General features: G+C 34.8%; 1 protein-coding gene across 5 annotated transcripts in view; it reads left to right on the top strand.

Annotated features, from left to right (window-relative positions):
• The window catches only part of LOC133615252 (histone acetyltransferase KAT7-like), a 69494-nt gene extending 54370 nt beyond the window's left edge, over positions 1-15124 (top strand). For 2 of the 5 annotated variants that reach the window (XM_061973704.2, XM_061973707.2), the window contains exons 11-15: positions 309-449; positions 3804-3897; positions 4059-4205; positions 7827-7933; positions 13503-15123. In XM_061973704.2, coding sequence (XP_061829688.2) covers positions 309-449; positions 3804-3897; positions 4059-4205; positions 7827-7933; positions 13503-13601 — 588 coding nt within the window. In that variant the 3' untranslated portion in view covers positions 13602-15123. Of the gene's footprint in view, positions 1-308; positions 450-3803; positions 3898-4058; positions 4206-7826; positions 7934-13502 lie in introns of all 5 variants that reach the window. The other 3 variants (XM_061973703.2, XM_061973702.2, XM_061973708.2) reach the window with 2 other exon arrangements.
• Positions 15125-15611: the final 487 nt, after the last annotated feature.

Genomic DNA, 15611 nt, shown 5'->3' with positions numbered 1-15611 from the left:
TCAAATTTTCGGGACTAATGCCGATCCCAAATACACATAAGCAGGTACCAATAGGTAAGAAAAATTGGTTTTGCATGATAGGGCCACTTTAATGTGCAAGCAATGTCTAGTTGCGATTTTGATTTTAAGTTATGTGCACAGCCGTTTTTGTCCAATCGCTTCAAGGGGCGTTGACATAAACATGTTCATCTGTATTGGTTTGTTCCAAATTGTGGCGGAACTTAATCCTTTATTTTTGCTAAAAACAGTCAATTTTATGCTAATTACAGTGGAAAATGTATTTAATGAGAGTACTGTTTTTGTCACAGATTTACTGTCAGAACCTGTGTCTGTTGGCCAAACTCTTCCTGGACCACAAGACTCTGTATTACGACGTTGAACCTTTCCTCTTCTACGTGATGACTGAGGCTGACAACACAGGTTGCCACCTAGTCGGGTATTTCTCCAAGGTGAGAAAAGTCCTTTCCTTTGCAACTTGTGGTGATTTTCAGATTTTTATTGACGTTACCTGGCTTTCCATAGAACTGCTATTTGTCATTTACAAACAAGCCACGGGCTAATGCAAGTGCTGTGGTACCTCGGTTTTCCTTAGTAATCTGTTCCAAAAGGTCCAACCGCAACTGAATCCTATGAAATCAGAAATAATCTAAATCCAAATTCATCCCTTCCAGACACCCAACAATATAAACACAAAACACATTTTATAGAGAATAATTTGTTTTACATGCAGAAAATAATGTGAAATACATATAAATGACAAATGGGATTGATACATCACTTTTACCTTTTTATACTTTGCGAGGAGTTCTTTCTTAAATTCAATAGTGTTTTTCACCTTCTTTATCAAAGTGCTGGCACTCGCAAATTTATTTGGGCATATGGTGGCTTTTTTTGCAGCCATACTTAATTTTAAAAAAGCACAGACTTAGTTAGCAAAGAACTACAGTCAACCAATGATGATGTCATAGAGCGCCAACCGAATTGGTGTATGACCAATGACTGGTGTACCCCAGGGATCAATACTAGGACCAAAATTGTTAAATTTTTATATAAATGACATTTGTAAAATTACACAATTAGTATTATTCATGATACAACAGCGTTTTGGTCAGGAGAGAACACACAGAAGCTCATAAAAATAATAACAGAAAAAATGAACAAATTAAAAAGATGGTTTGACAAAAACAGACTATCTTTGAATCTCAGTAAAACTAAAATGTTATTTGGTAACAGTAGAAAGGAAAGTCAAACACAATTACAAATAGACAGAGTAGATATTGAAAGGGTAAAAGAAAACACATTTTTGGGTGTAATAATAGATGATAAAATGAACTGGAAATCTCATGTAAAAAAGATACAACATAAAGTAGTAAGATACACGTCAATAATGAATTAAGACAAATATGTTCTGGACCAAAAATTAGTCCTTATTACAGAACTATCAAATTCCGGAGGGCCCGCCTCGGGAAAAGCCTTATCCCTGCAGCTATAGCTGCCCTAAACAGCAGGCCCGGCTGACCTGTCTGACTAGCCTGTAAATGTGTTGGTCATGTATGATGTCTTTTTGTTATATTTGTTTGTGATGTGTAATGTCTATTGTTTAAATGTACGGCAGTGAAAATTAATTTCCCCAACGGGGACCAATAAATCTAAATCTAATCTTATTCTCTACTGCTCGCTACTGTTACCATATACCGTATTTTTCTGACTATAAGTCGCAGTTTTTGTCATAGTTTGGCCGGGGGTGCGACTTATACTCAGGAGCGACTTATGTGTGAAATTATTAACACATTACCGTAAAATATCAAATAATATTATTTAGCTCATTCACGTAAGAGACTAGACGTATAAGATTTCATGGGATTTAGCTAAATGTGTTTGCCATATAAAAAACTGAGCTGTTTTTTTTTTTTTTTTAAAGAAGGGCCTAAAACGAACAAACAAACATGAACAAAAATAAAACGTATAATTGACGGATAGATCTGAAGCTGATCTCGAGATTATTGTGTTAAAAGTAAACAGTAAAAAAAATTATAATTTATTTTTTAACAATTTTAATGAGTAGGACCCTTTTGAATCCCCAATAAATTTTGTGGGATTTTTTTGTTGTTGTTGTCATTTTTAAGGCTCCAATTATTTTATAATCTCAAATATTCCACTTTAAAATTTCATTGGGGGAAAATATTGCATATTTGATGTTTTTTCCATTAAAAAAACCAGGGTTTTCTTTGACAAAGAGGGCATACAACTTAAATTTTTAAAACGTTATATTGACAGATAGACTTAATGTTGATCTAGAGATTGAAACTTTGAATCATAATAATACTAATACTAAATAATTACACATTTTTCTATATTTTTTTGACCAAAACCCTTTGGGTTCACCGGGATCAAGACTGAGTGGAGGCCTAAATGTATATTTTTTATACATTTATTGTAGAGATGTCCGAGAATATCAGCCTGCCGATATTATTGGCCGATAAATGCTTTAAAATGTAATATCTGAAATTATCGGTATCGGTTTCAACCTCCCGATTTTCCCGGGAGACTCCCGAATTTCAGTGCCCCTCCCGAAAATCTCCCGGGGCAACCATTCTCCCGATTACCACCCGGACAACATTTTTGGGGGCGTGCCTTAAAGGCACTGCCTTTATGCGTCCTCTACAACCTGTCGTCACGTCCGCTTTTCCTCCATACAAACAGCGTGCCGGCCCTGTCACAAAATATATGCTGTTTTTACTCAAACATAAGTGAATGCAAGGCATACTCGGTCAACAGCCATACAGGTCACACTGAGGGTGGCAGTATAAACAACTTTAACACTGTTACAAATATGCGCCACACTGTGAACCCACACCAAACAAGAATGACAAACACGTTTCGGGAGAACATCCGCACCGTAACACAACATAAACACAACAGAACAAATACCCAGAACCCCTTACAGCACTAACTCTTCCGGGATGCTACAATATACACCCCCACTACCACCAACCCCCCCCCCCCCCCCCCCCCCCCCCCCCCCCAACATTTAGTGGTCAACCCCGCCCATTGAGGTGGGCGGGGTTGACCACTAAATGGTAACACCCGAATACGTTTTTAAACTTGTTTAAGTTGGCTTTTTAAGTTCACGTTAATCAATTCATGGTAAAGTTACATTGTTTATTTCATCCAGCGGGGCATCACAACAAAATTAGGCATAATAATGTGTTAATTCCACGACTGTATATATCGGTATCAGTTGATATCGGAATCGGTAATTAAGAGTTGGACAATATCGGAATATCGGATATCGGCAAAAAAGCCATTATCGGACATCTCTAATTTATTGTATTGGTTTTTAAAATAAAAAATATCAAAATGGCCCCCGCTTGCTTTGATTTTTCAGTGTGCGTCCCTCAGTGGAAAAAGTTTGGGCACCCCTGGCTTAATTTAATGAATTACTTGGTGGCCACTTGGTGTCGCCAAAAAACAATGACCTCCTCCACTTCAACTTAAAGACAGCATAAGTCTATTTCAGACGGTTAATAATAAATAGGTTAGTGTTTTTCAAACCTGCAATTTTACTTGATCAAGCTCTTTCTGACATTCCACACTACAAAATAATAGTGTGGAATGTAAAAATAGAAATGTGGTTACTTGTGCTGATATCTGACCAATATCAGTATCGCCCGATATCGATATCATATTTAAAGGGAAAAGGTTGTATCGTGACACCCGACACACCCTTAGTTGTGTCATTGTGTATTCCACTGATATGTTACGCCGCTTTCAATATTTGTATGTTTGTCCTCCATGTTTAGGAGAAAAACTCTTTCCTAAACTACAACGTGTCCTGCATCCTCACCATGCCACAGTACATGAGGCAAGGCTACGGCAAGATGCTAATAGACTTTAGTAAGTACTTTAAAGTCCTAGTTATGGTTGTGTTGGTCTTTTTTTTAATTGATTTTGTATCTCCAGGAAAACTTTACAACCTTGCATTTTGACGAGTATAATATACTTGATTAATATCAGTGGAACATAATACCACAGTCTTTGTCTGTGCATCTTTCCAGGTTACCTGTTGTCGAAGGTGGAGGAGAAAGTGGGCTCGCCAGAACGCCCCCTATCTGACCTGGGCCTTATCAGCTATCGCAGTTACTGGAAGGAGGTGCTGCTACGCTACTTGAACAACTTTCAAGGGAAGGAAATCTCCATTAAAGGTCAGAAATGAATTTCTTTAAACCTGTGAAACTAATTTGGGAAAGCTTCACCTCAAAATAAATAAATACATTTTATAAAAAGCAAAATAGTTAATATTTTTATTAGTTTTGATTGCAATGACGAGTTTTTTTTTATGTTGACAACTAGGGTTGCAACGATTAATTGATTACATCGACCAATTCAATTGCAACATTTTTTTAATTTATATTATGTAACCTAAATAACCTGTTGTTTAATGAGTAGAGATGTCCAACAATGGCTTTTTTGCCGATATCCAATATTCCGATATTGTCCAACTCTTAATTACCGATTCTGATATCAACCGATACCGATATATACAGTCGTGGAATTAACACATTATTATGCCTAATTTTGTTGTGGTGCCCCGCTGGATGCATTAAACAATGTAACAAGGTTTTCCAAAATAAATCAACTCAAGTTATGGAAAAAAAAGTGCCAACATGGCACTGCCATATTTATTATTGAAGTCACAAAGTGCATTATTTTTTTTAACATGCCTCAAAACAGCAGCTTGGAATTTGGGACATGTTCTCCCTGAGAGAGCATGAGGAGGTTGAGGTGGGCGGGGTATTGGGTTGTAGCGGGGGGGGTGTATATTGTAGCGTACCAGAAGAGTTAGTGCTGCAAGGGGTTCTGGGTATTTGTTCTGTTGTGTTTATGTTGTGTTACGGTGCGAATGTTCTCCCGAAATGTGTTTGTCATTCTTGTTTGGTGTGGGTTCACAGTGTGGCGCATATTTGTAACAGTGTTAAAGTTGTTTATACGGCCACCCTCAGTGTGACCTGTATGGGTGTTGACCAAGTATGCGTGCATTCACTTGTGTGTGTGAAAAGCCGTAGATATTATGTGACTGGGCCGGCAGCAAAGGCAGTGCCTTTAAGCTTTATTGACGCTCTGTACTTCTCCCTACGTCCGTGTACACAGCGGCGTTTTAAAAAGTCATAAATTTTTTTTAAACCGATACCGATAATTTTGAAACCGATATCGATAATTTCCGATATTACATTTTAAAGCATTTATCGATATTATCGGACATCCCTATTAATGAGTCTCACTAATAAAGATTGGAATAATCCAGACAACATAAAGATTGATCAAATCCGTACAGCATAAAAGAAGATAAAAGAGGTTAAGAAGGTTAAAGACAGTAAAAGGTACCGTATTTTTCGGACTATAAGTCGCAGTTTTTTTCATAGTTTGGCCGGGGGTGCGACTTATACTCAGGAGCGACTTATGTGTGAAATTATTAACACATTACCGTAAAATATCAAATAATATTATTTAGCTCATTCACGTAAGAGACTAGACGTATAAGATTTCATGGGATTTAGCGATTAGGAGTGACAGATTGTTTGGTAAACGTATAGCATGTTCTATATGTTATAGTTATTTGAATGACTCTTACCATAATATGTTACGTTAACATACCAGGCACGTTCTCAGTTGGTTATTTATGCCTCATATAACGTACACTTATTCAGCCTGTTGTTCACTATTCTTTATTTATTTTAAATTGCCTTTCAAATGTCTATTCTTGGTGTTGGGTTTTATCTAATAAATGTACCCAAAAATGCGATTTATACTCCAGTGCAACTTATATATGTTTTTCCCCTTCTTTATTATGCATTTTCGGCCGGTGCGACTTATACTCCGGAGCGACTTATACTCCGAAAAATACGGTGTATATAGAAAATAAAAGAAGGTAAATAAAAGTTAAATAAAACAAGTAAAAGGTAATTGAAGGAAAATAGAAGTCAAAGTAAGATAAATAAAAGGTAATATAGAGCAATGGAAGGTAAAAGAAGGTTAGAAATAACCGGTAAAACAGGGTTTTAAAAAAAGGTAAAAGATGGTTAAAATAAAAAAGGTAAATGGAATGTAATGAAAGGAAATTAGAAGGTAGAAAAAGACAAATAAAAGCTAAGTTGAAGGTAAATATAAGGTAAAACAAATTAAACAAAAGTTAAACAATGGTAGAAAAAAAAGGTAAATACAAGGTAAAGGAATGTAAATAAAAAGTATAAGAAGATAAAACACAAGTAAAAAAAACAAACGTATAAGAAGGTAAAATACAGGTTAAATAGAAGTTAAATAAAACGTAAAGAAGATAAAACAAGTTTAATAGAAGGTAAATAAAATGTATAAAAAAGTAAAGCAAGTTAAATAGAAGGTAAATAAGGTAAAACAAGTTAAATAGAAAGTAAATAAAAGGTATAAAAGGTAAAGCATGTTAAATAAAAGTTAAAAGGGGGGGAATACAAGTTGAAAGATGGTAAATAAAAGACAAAAGAACGTAAATTGAACTAATTAAATTAATCCAACAAACTAATCGATAGATTACTCGATTATTAAAATTCATAGCTGCAGGCCTGTCGACCACCTCTTGTGTCATCGTCAATCAGCCAGTCTGCGGGGAGTCCATATGAACAGACTGCGCTTTTCACAATCGGCAATGCAAAATAAAACGTGGTTATTGTCTGCTTATGTTAGAAGGTCCAACATGAATATTAAGACACTGTTCTTCACATTCAAACTGAGAGTGTTTACCACAAATATGATTTCCAACTTATCTGCGCCTTTTATTCTCTGCTGCACTTGAAAAGAAATGATGTCCGACAAAGCACCAAAAATGTGTGTGTGTGCCTGTGTGTGTGTGTGTGTGTGTGTGTGTGTATATTATATATATATATATATATATATATATATATATATATATATATATATATATATATATATATATATATATATATATATACAGTATATATATGTATACATATATATATATATCCATCCATCCATCCATTTTCTACCGCTTATTCCCTTCGGGGTCGCGGGGGGCGCTGGAGCCTATCTCAGCTACAATCGGGCGGAAGGCGAGGTACGCCCTGGACAAGTCGCCACCACATCGCAGGGCCAACACAGATAGACAGACAACATTCACACTCACATTCACACACTAGGGCCAATTTAGTGTTGCCAATCAACCTATCCCCAGGTGCATGTCTTTGGAGGTGGGAGGAAGCCAGAGTACCCGGAGGGAACCCACGTAGTCACGGGGAGAACATGCAAACTCCACACAGAAAGATCCCGAGGCCGGGATTGAACTCACGACTACTCAGGACCTTCGTATTGTCAGGCAGACACACTAACCCCTCTTCCACCGTGCTGCCCATATATATATATATATATATATATATATATATATATATATATATATATATAATATACAGTATATATATATGTATATATATATATATATATATATATATATATATATATATATATATATATATATATATATATATATATATATAGAAATGTGGTTACTTTGCATGCAGTGCTCTACAAGTACCAACACACAAAATGATGCTAGATATCCATTAGTAAGTGGGAAGTCATTGTTAAAAGGATGGCATGCATTTTTAAAGATATTTACTTTAGTTGTAAAGAGGCCTCCACTCCAAGCCCCTGAATAAAAGTGCTGCACACAAACTAAACTTAGTATCAGTGCATCACATTTTGTAAGAAAAAGAACATTGTCTGGTTATGTTATTGTGTCTAAAAGTGGAATCATGTAAAACTTGAATCTTTATGTTCAGAAATCAGCCAGGAGACGGCAGTGAACCCTGTGGACATCGTCAGCACGCTGCAGTCCCTCCAGATGCTCAAATACTGGAAGGGCAAGCACTTGGTTTTAAAGCGACAGGTGGGTTGAATGTGATTATTGATCAGTAACTTTTCAGCTTTAGTACATACATAAAATCTCACACAAGCAAAACAATTAATTGGCTTCTTCCAGTTCGACCCTGAAAGCCTTTTTATCATTTATATTTGTTCGTCTTTAGATCAATCTTAAACTGCTTTTCTAATTTTACCTCCTATCTTGCGGAACTTTGGAAACAACCAATTGTTTTTATATATACTATTTTTGACAGTCCTTTATAAAGTCGAGACTTTCAAAACTGCTCGCTATGATTAAATATTTAGCTCTAAGTAAAAGTGAGCAAAATAATACATTAAAAAACTACAGTTTAAGTTTTAATTTTTTTATATTATTACTCACTTTTATGAGTAGTATACTGTAAAATATTTAAAAACTCTTCAAACTATAATGTGTAAAATACTACATTTTAAAAATTAGTAAATTAGGTATTTATAACTTCATTTAACTTACATTTTACTCACCTATTTAGCACTGAATAAGTAAAAGTGACTAAAATAATAAATGTTATTAATGTAATTAAACATACGTTTACATATTTGGCACTGAGTAAGTTAATGTGCGTAAAATAATACATTTTAATTAATGTAATTAAACATACGTTTACATTTGTGTTGCTAAGTAACAATGTAGTAGTTTGTATACATTCTTTAAAAAAAAATTTAAATGTAGCATTTCACTCCTAAACCTAAGTTATGTATTATATTAAATGAGTAACTGTGTTTAAGATGTAGCACTTAACTCACTTTTGGTCAAAAGTGAATTGGATACTGTCTAATGTAGTAGTAAAATACTTAAAAGTGAGTAAAATGTAAGTTAATCTAAAATCTTAAAATACCTTTTTTATTATAATTGAAGTAAAATAAAAATTTTAGTTACAATAAATAAAATACCACCTTTTAGATGGCACTGAGTAAGTAAAGCAAATACAATTTTGTATTTGACTCACTTTTACTTGAAAGTGAGTTAATTATTGTAAAATGAGGTAAAATACAAAGGTATACTCACTTTAACTTACTCAGTGTCAATTATGTAAAATGTAATATTTTACTTGGTGTAACTTAAAGTGAGTAATAGTTTACTCACTTTTAAGTAAAAGTAAATAAAATAGCATATTTTATTTACTTTCAAGTGACAGTAAATAAAATACTACATTTTATTCAAAATAACTAAAAGTGAGTCAAATGTTAGTAAATTTAAGTAAAACATTTTGAAAATATGTATATTTTCTCTTACAATTAACTCACTTTTTTGTTTAATTTGTATTAAAAGTAAATCAAATTCTATATTTTATTAAAAATGAATAAAAGAAAGTGAGTCAAATGTTAGTAAATTTAAGTAAAACATTTTGAAAATGTGTATATTTTCTCTTACATTTTACTCACTTTTTTGTTTACTTTGTATTAAAAGTAAATCAAATTCTATATTTTATTAAAAATTAATAAAAGTGAGTAAAATGTAAGTCAATGTAGGTAAAATAGCAAATTTTGCAAATGTTGTCGTTTCACTTACATTTCACTCATAAAGGGGAACTGCACTTTTTTTTTTCCTACCATGCACAATCATTATGAAAGACATGACGACGGATGGATTTTTTTTTAATGCATTCTAAATATTAAATAAATGGGATCAAAAGTCTGCTTACAATGGAGTGTATGGGAGCCGTTCAATTCTGCCTATAGAACCCCTAAAAAAACATCCAAGCACCTCCATTGAGGTTTTATATCATGATGTAAGTAAATATGTAATGTAGTAACAGGCACATTTTTGATAACGTTTAATATTATGTATTTTGATCATATTAAGCATACGCGGCACATTAATTTAAAAAACACGTTTGCTTGTTTTTTTCTTCGTCACTGATTTCTGCTCACCTCAGACTTTAGGAGAGCTAACAAACATAATAAAATATCACTTACTGTTAGGGATGATGTTTGAAAAGAAATTATCGAGTTCGAGCCCATTATCGAATCCTCTTATCGAACCGATTCCTTATCGATTCTCTTATCGAATCCAGATAGGTTGTTGTATATAGAAAAAAACCACAATATTTGGTTTAACAAAAGCTCACTTTTATTTTATAAGAAAAAAATAAAATAAAATAAAATAAATAAATAAATATTGACTGTTACCCCCCTTAAAAAATTAAATAAATAAATATTGACAGTTGTTACCCAAAGTATATTAAGTGGGATTTTTCAGAAAAACAAACATATGCAGTAACACAAAAACAACCTGTCTCTGTGATCACTGTAGGTGTATAAATAATAATATAGTGTTAAATAAAATCAGTCCCTTGGGCACAAAACTGAAAATAATACAGCTCTCCAAAAAGTGCACTTCTGCTGCTATTGGAACATACTAACTACACACACTATGACACTAAGAACACCACAGTCATCAATCAATAATTCTTCTTCCAAAAAATGATTTCGATGGTGGAAATACACGACTGGCAGTCCTCAAAACATCCATTGAAACAGTGCACAAAAATCGTTTTTCAATAAACATTTTAGTATCAAATTTAACCACTTTCTACCTTAATATTAAGTTACATAAACAAGTTAAACAGTTTACTTACAGACTTATCTTTTCCAAGGCATGTAAGAGCTAACACAACTTGTCTACTTCTCAATTGTCTCATGAACTGAACTGACGTCGCCAACCCGGAAGTGCCCAAACTAATGACGCGTAGTATTTTCATATCGCCACAAGGTGTCAGTAAGAGTCTACAATCAAATGGGCACAACATTATTGTGGGACGGGATTCGTTCCCAGGGATTCGAATAAAGAACCAACTCTTTTTCTTTACTATAGTGGCCTCGATAACGGGAACCGGTTCTCAAAAAGGGATTCGAGTCCATGGAATTGGTTGTTTTCTTATCGAACAACCGGGAGAACCGGTTTCGAACATCATCCCTACTTACTGTACAATGTCTGCTGTCATTAGGATGCCGACTGCTGGGATGTTCATATATTCCCATTTAGATGAAGAATGACTCATAGTCCTTGCGAAGAAGCGCTTTTCGTGTCATTCTCGCCAGTTCCAGGTCCTGAAATGGCTGTCAAAGTGTCACAACTTGTCGAATTATATTCTCAGCCATCTACTTTTCAGGTGAGAGATGATCTAAAATAAACTTCTACGAGCAGGAAAGCGAGGAAGCAACAGACAGCTAGATGAAGCAAAATACAATGGCACACAAGCTAGTGATCACGGTGCCAATATAAATAGTTCGTATGCGTTCGCATTTGTATCAGTAATACTGAAAAGTGAATTGAGTATTGTTGGTATTTTTTGAATGATTATAGATCAGATTTTATGTGCGGAAAACTTAAGCTCCCATTGGCTCCGCTGTAAGTGCACTTTTATTTACGTTTATTTAATATTTAAAATGCATTAAAAAAAAACATCTGTCCTCATGTTGTTCATAATGATTGTGAACAACAGGCCAAATTCCCCAAAAAAGTGCAGTTCCACTAAAGGCTTAGTTGGCCACATGCGTGGACAGCACCTTTTAGCTCTTATTTCCAAAATTGTGTACACTACTGAATTGGGGTCTTATGGCCGCTTATGTGGACACTTATACTGCCATCTGGTGGTGTCAGAAGAGTATAACATACAATGGAATTTTGAAAAAAAAAAAAGTGTAAAAATAAGAATTAGCATGTCACTAAACATGAAGTACACGTTTGTTACTTATGGACAAGTACATCATATAAAAAGATGATTTTTAGTTTTTATTCTAATTAGGGTCCAATAAGCCCAAATAGCAAAGAGAAATTAAAAAAACATGTAAACAAACAGCTTGGGCCTTAAGAGGTTAAGTAAAAGTGTTTAATTACTCTGAGTAAAATACCATATTTAACCTTTTTGGCACTCAGTAAAAGGTAAAATGTAGTATTTTTAAATGAGTACCGTATTTTTCGGAGTAGATGTCGCTCCGGAGTATAAGTCGCACTTTTGGGGGAAATGTATTTGATAAAAGCCAACACCAAGAATAGACATTTGAAAGGCAATTTAAAATAAATAAAGAATAGTGAACAACAGGCTGAATAAGTGTACGTTATATGAGGCATAAATAACCAACTGAGAACGTGCCTGGTATGTTAACGTAACATATTATGGTAAGAGTCATTCAAATAACTATAACATATAGAACATGCTATACGTTTACCAAACAATCTGTCACTCCTAATCGCTAAATCCCATGAAATCTTATACGTCTAGTCTCTTACGTGAATGAGCTAAATAATATTATTTGATATTTTACGGTAATGTGTTAATAATTTCACACATAAGTCGCTCCTGAGTATAAGTCGCACCCCCGGCCAAACTATGAAAAAAACTGCGACTTATAGTCCGAAATATACGGTACATTTCTTACCTGGCATTCTCTCGATGAGCTTCAAGAGGTAGTCACCTGAAATGGTTTTCACTTAACAGGCGTGCTTGAAGTTAATCGAGAGAATGCCAAGAGTGTGCAAAGTAGTAATCAGAGCAAAGGGTGGCTATTTTGAAGAAACTAGAATATGAAACATGTTTTCAGTTATTTCACCTTTTTTTGTTAAGTGCATAACTCCACATGTGTTCATTCATAGTTCTGATGCCTTCAGTGACAATCTACAATGTAAATAGTCATGAAAATAGAGAAAACCCATTGAATGAGAAGGTGTGTCCAAACTTTTGGCCTGTAACGTACGTAAAAGGAATGAGATTATTTAGGAGTAAAGACAGTAACGTCGTTTTGACGCCAAGTACACCCAAGATGGAATAAAGTAAATAATTTTTAAAAAAAGGATAAAAATATAAAAGACATCAAATAAATGCAAATAATTTAATTGTACCGTATTTTTCGGAGTATAATTCGCACCGGAGAATAAGTCGCACCGGCCGAAAATGCATAATAAAGAAGGGAAAAAAACATATATACCGTATTTTTCGGACTATAAGTCGCAGTTTTTTTCATAGTTTGGCCGGGCTCCAGTGCGATTTATATGTTTTTTTCCTTTTTTATTATGCATTTTCGGCAGGTGCGACTTATACTCCGGTGCGACTTATACTCCGAAAAATAGGGTAAGTCGCACTGGAGAATAAGTCGCATTTTTGGGGGAAATTTATTTGATAAAAGCCAACACCAAGAATAGACATTTGAAAGGCAATTTAAAATAAATAAAGAATAGTGAACAACAGGCTGAATAAGTGTACGTTATATGAGGCATAAATAACCAACTGAGAACGTGCCTGGTATGTTAACGTAACATATTATGGTAAGAGTCATTCAAATAACTATAACATATAGAACATGCTATACGTTTACCAAACAATCTGTCACTAATCGCTAAATCCCATGAAATCTTATACGTCTAGTCTCTTACGTGAATGAGCTAAATAATATTATTTGATATTTTACGGTAATGTGTTAATAATTTCATACATAAGTCGCTCCTGAGTATAAGTCGCACCCCCGGCCGGCCAAACTGAAAAAAACTGCGACTTATAGTCCGAAAAATACGGTAATTGGAAGTAAGTCAAATGTATTTGTAATTGTTGTAGGACCTCATTGATGACTGGAAAGCCAAGGAGCGTAAACGTGGCTCGGGCAAAATCATCGACCCCACAGCTTTAAAGTGGACGCCGCCTAAAGGGACGTAAAAGATCTTCAACACAACACACATCCTCTTCTGGCACGCACACACAAACACACACACACACTCACACTGGTCTTGTTCACTTGCAGCAGCTTCTTACAGAGTCAGATATTAGTGCAAGTTTGGCACTCGTTGGAATTTCGACAATATACTTTAGTTTTTGTCTCTTTGGTTACTGCTTCTCATTGTCCTGGATAAAAAAGTACGGAAGGTAAAAGTCATTACGTGTGTTTTCAATCATACTAACACTGACCTGACTGAGCTCTGACTGGGAAAAAAACTTGAAAGTTATTTATTGCTCCAAAATAACAATAAAAAAAAAAGTTTGCCTAATAGGAAACTCATTCACAAAATTGTCATGGTCTTTTAAAAGGCTTTGGAATTCTATTTTGGTCAAAATGCAAAAGAATGTGAAGAAGATAAATACTTCTGAAACCTAAAGCTATAGCTGCCATTGGTCTTATTTGGACTGTTTTGTCTTTAAACTGGGACCTGCCTTTATTTTGTTTGTCTTCTTCTGTAATTACCTTAAAGACAAATGATCTTTTTTTCCCCCTCTTAGTTCATTATTTAATCCTTTTCTACCTCGTCGGGTTTACCACTGTTGAAATGGTGAAATGTACACCGTTTGAAGCGTCTTTTTTCAAGTTTCTTTTGATCTTGTGTAAAAAAATGTCATGTGCAAAGCCTTTTTTTTTTGTTTTTTAAATGAAATTCTTCAAGATGTTTATATGGTTAAAAAGGGTGTAAAGTGTTGAAAAAGAAGATGAACTAGTTCAAGGATACTTCCATACGTTTAGATTTGAATGTCAATCTTAAAACTTGCAAAAGGGATACAAAAGTTATTTACATTTTAGACATTTTTATTATAGTTCTCTAAAATTAAATTATGTCAATGTTACACAACGTCGCTGCTTGGTACTTTTGTATTATTTTGCTGCAAACTGTTTTTCATATTTGATTTGATTGCAATTGCACAAACTTTACAATGTTTTGGTCAACAATTTGGGAAAAAACACAAAAACAAGTTATTTTAGCTTTGTTTACTTTAACTTACAAAATACAAAATTGATCAAACAATTGATGTTATATAATGTATTCAATTCAATCATTTTTCAGTAGAGATGTCCGATAATGGCCTTTTTGCCAATGTTCCGATATTGTCCAACTCTTAATTACCGATTCCGATATCAACCGATACCGATATATACGGTCGTGGAGGTCTTGCTCCTCCGGGTTCTATGGACCACCAATTACCGACATGCCAGGCTCTTCCAGGTTGACAACACTGTTTTATTTTACAATAAAAGTGCAAAGTCTTTCGGGGTGCTTTTCAGCAGTTGTCTTTTCTCTCAATCGAGCACACGAATGGTTTCTCTCCAGAGTGTCACCTGTCTTGCTCTCGCTCTCGTTCGTGCTCGTGCTTCACCAACCGCCATCAACAACTCTCCCTTCTCCTTCCCGACTGCTGCCTTTAAAGGCCTAATGAAATGCCATTTTCTTATTTAAACGGGGATAGCAGGTCCATTCTATGTGTCATACTTGATCATTTCGCGATAATGCCATATTTTTGCTGAAAGGATTTAGTAGAGAACATCGACGATAAAGTTCGCAACTTTTGGTCGCTGATAAAAAAGCTTTGCCTGTACCGGAAGTAGCAGACGAGTAGCGTGACGTCACAGGTTGTGGAGCTCCTCACATCTGCACATTGTTTACAATCATGGCCACCAGCAGCGAGAGCGATTCGGACCGAGAAAGCGACGATTTCCCCATTAATTTGAGCGAGGATGAAAGATTCGTGGATGAGGAAAGTGAGAGTGAAGGACAAGAGGGCAGTGGGAGCGATTCAGATAGGGAAGATGCTGTGAGAGGCGGGTGGGACCTGATATTCAGCTGGGAATGACTAAAACAGTAAATAAACACAAGACATATATATACTCTATTAGCCACAACACAACCAGGCTTATATTTAATATGCCACAAATGATTCCCGCATAACAAACTTTTCCCCCCT

The sequence above is a fragment of the Nerophis lumbriciformis genome, linkage group LG22 (genome assembly GCF_033978685.3).
Source record: "Nerophis lumbriciformis linkage group LG22, RoL_Nlum_v2.1, whole genome shotgun sequence".
In the NCBI taxonomy this organism is placed as follows: Eukaryota; Metazoa; Chordata; class Actinopteri; order Syngnathiformes; family Syngnathidae; genus Nerophis; species Nerophis lumbriciformis.
Note: the sequence above shows the minus strand (reverse complement) of the source record. Positions and strands in the feature narration are given on the sequence as shown.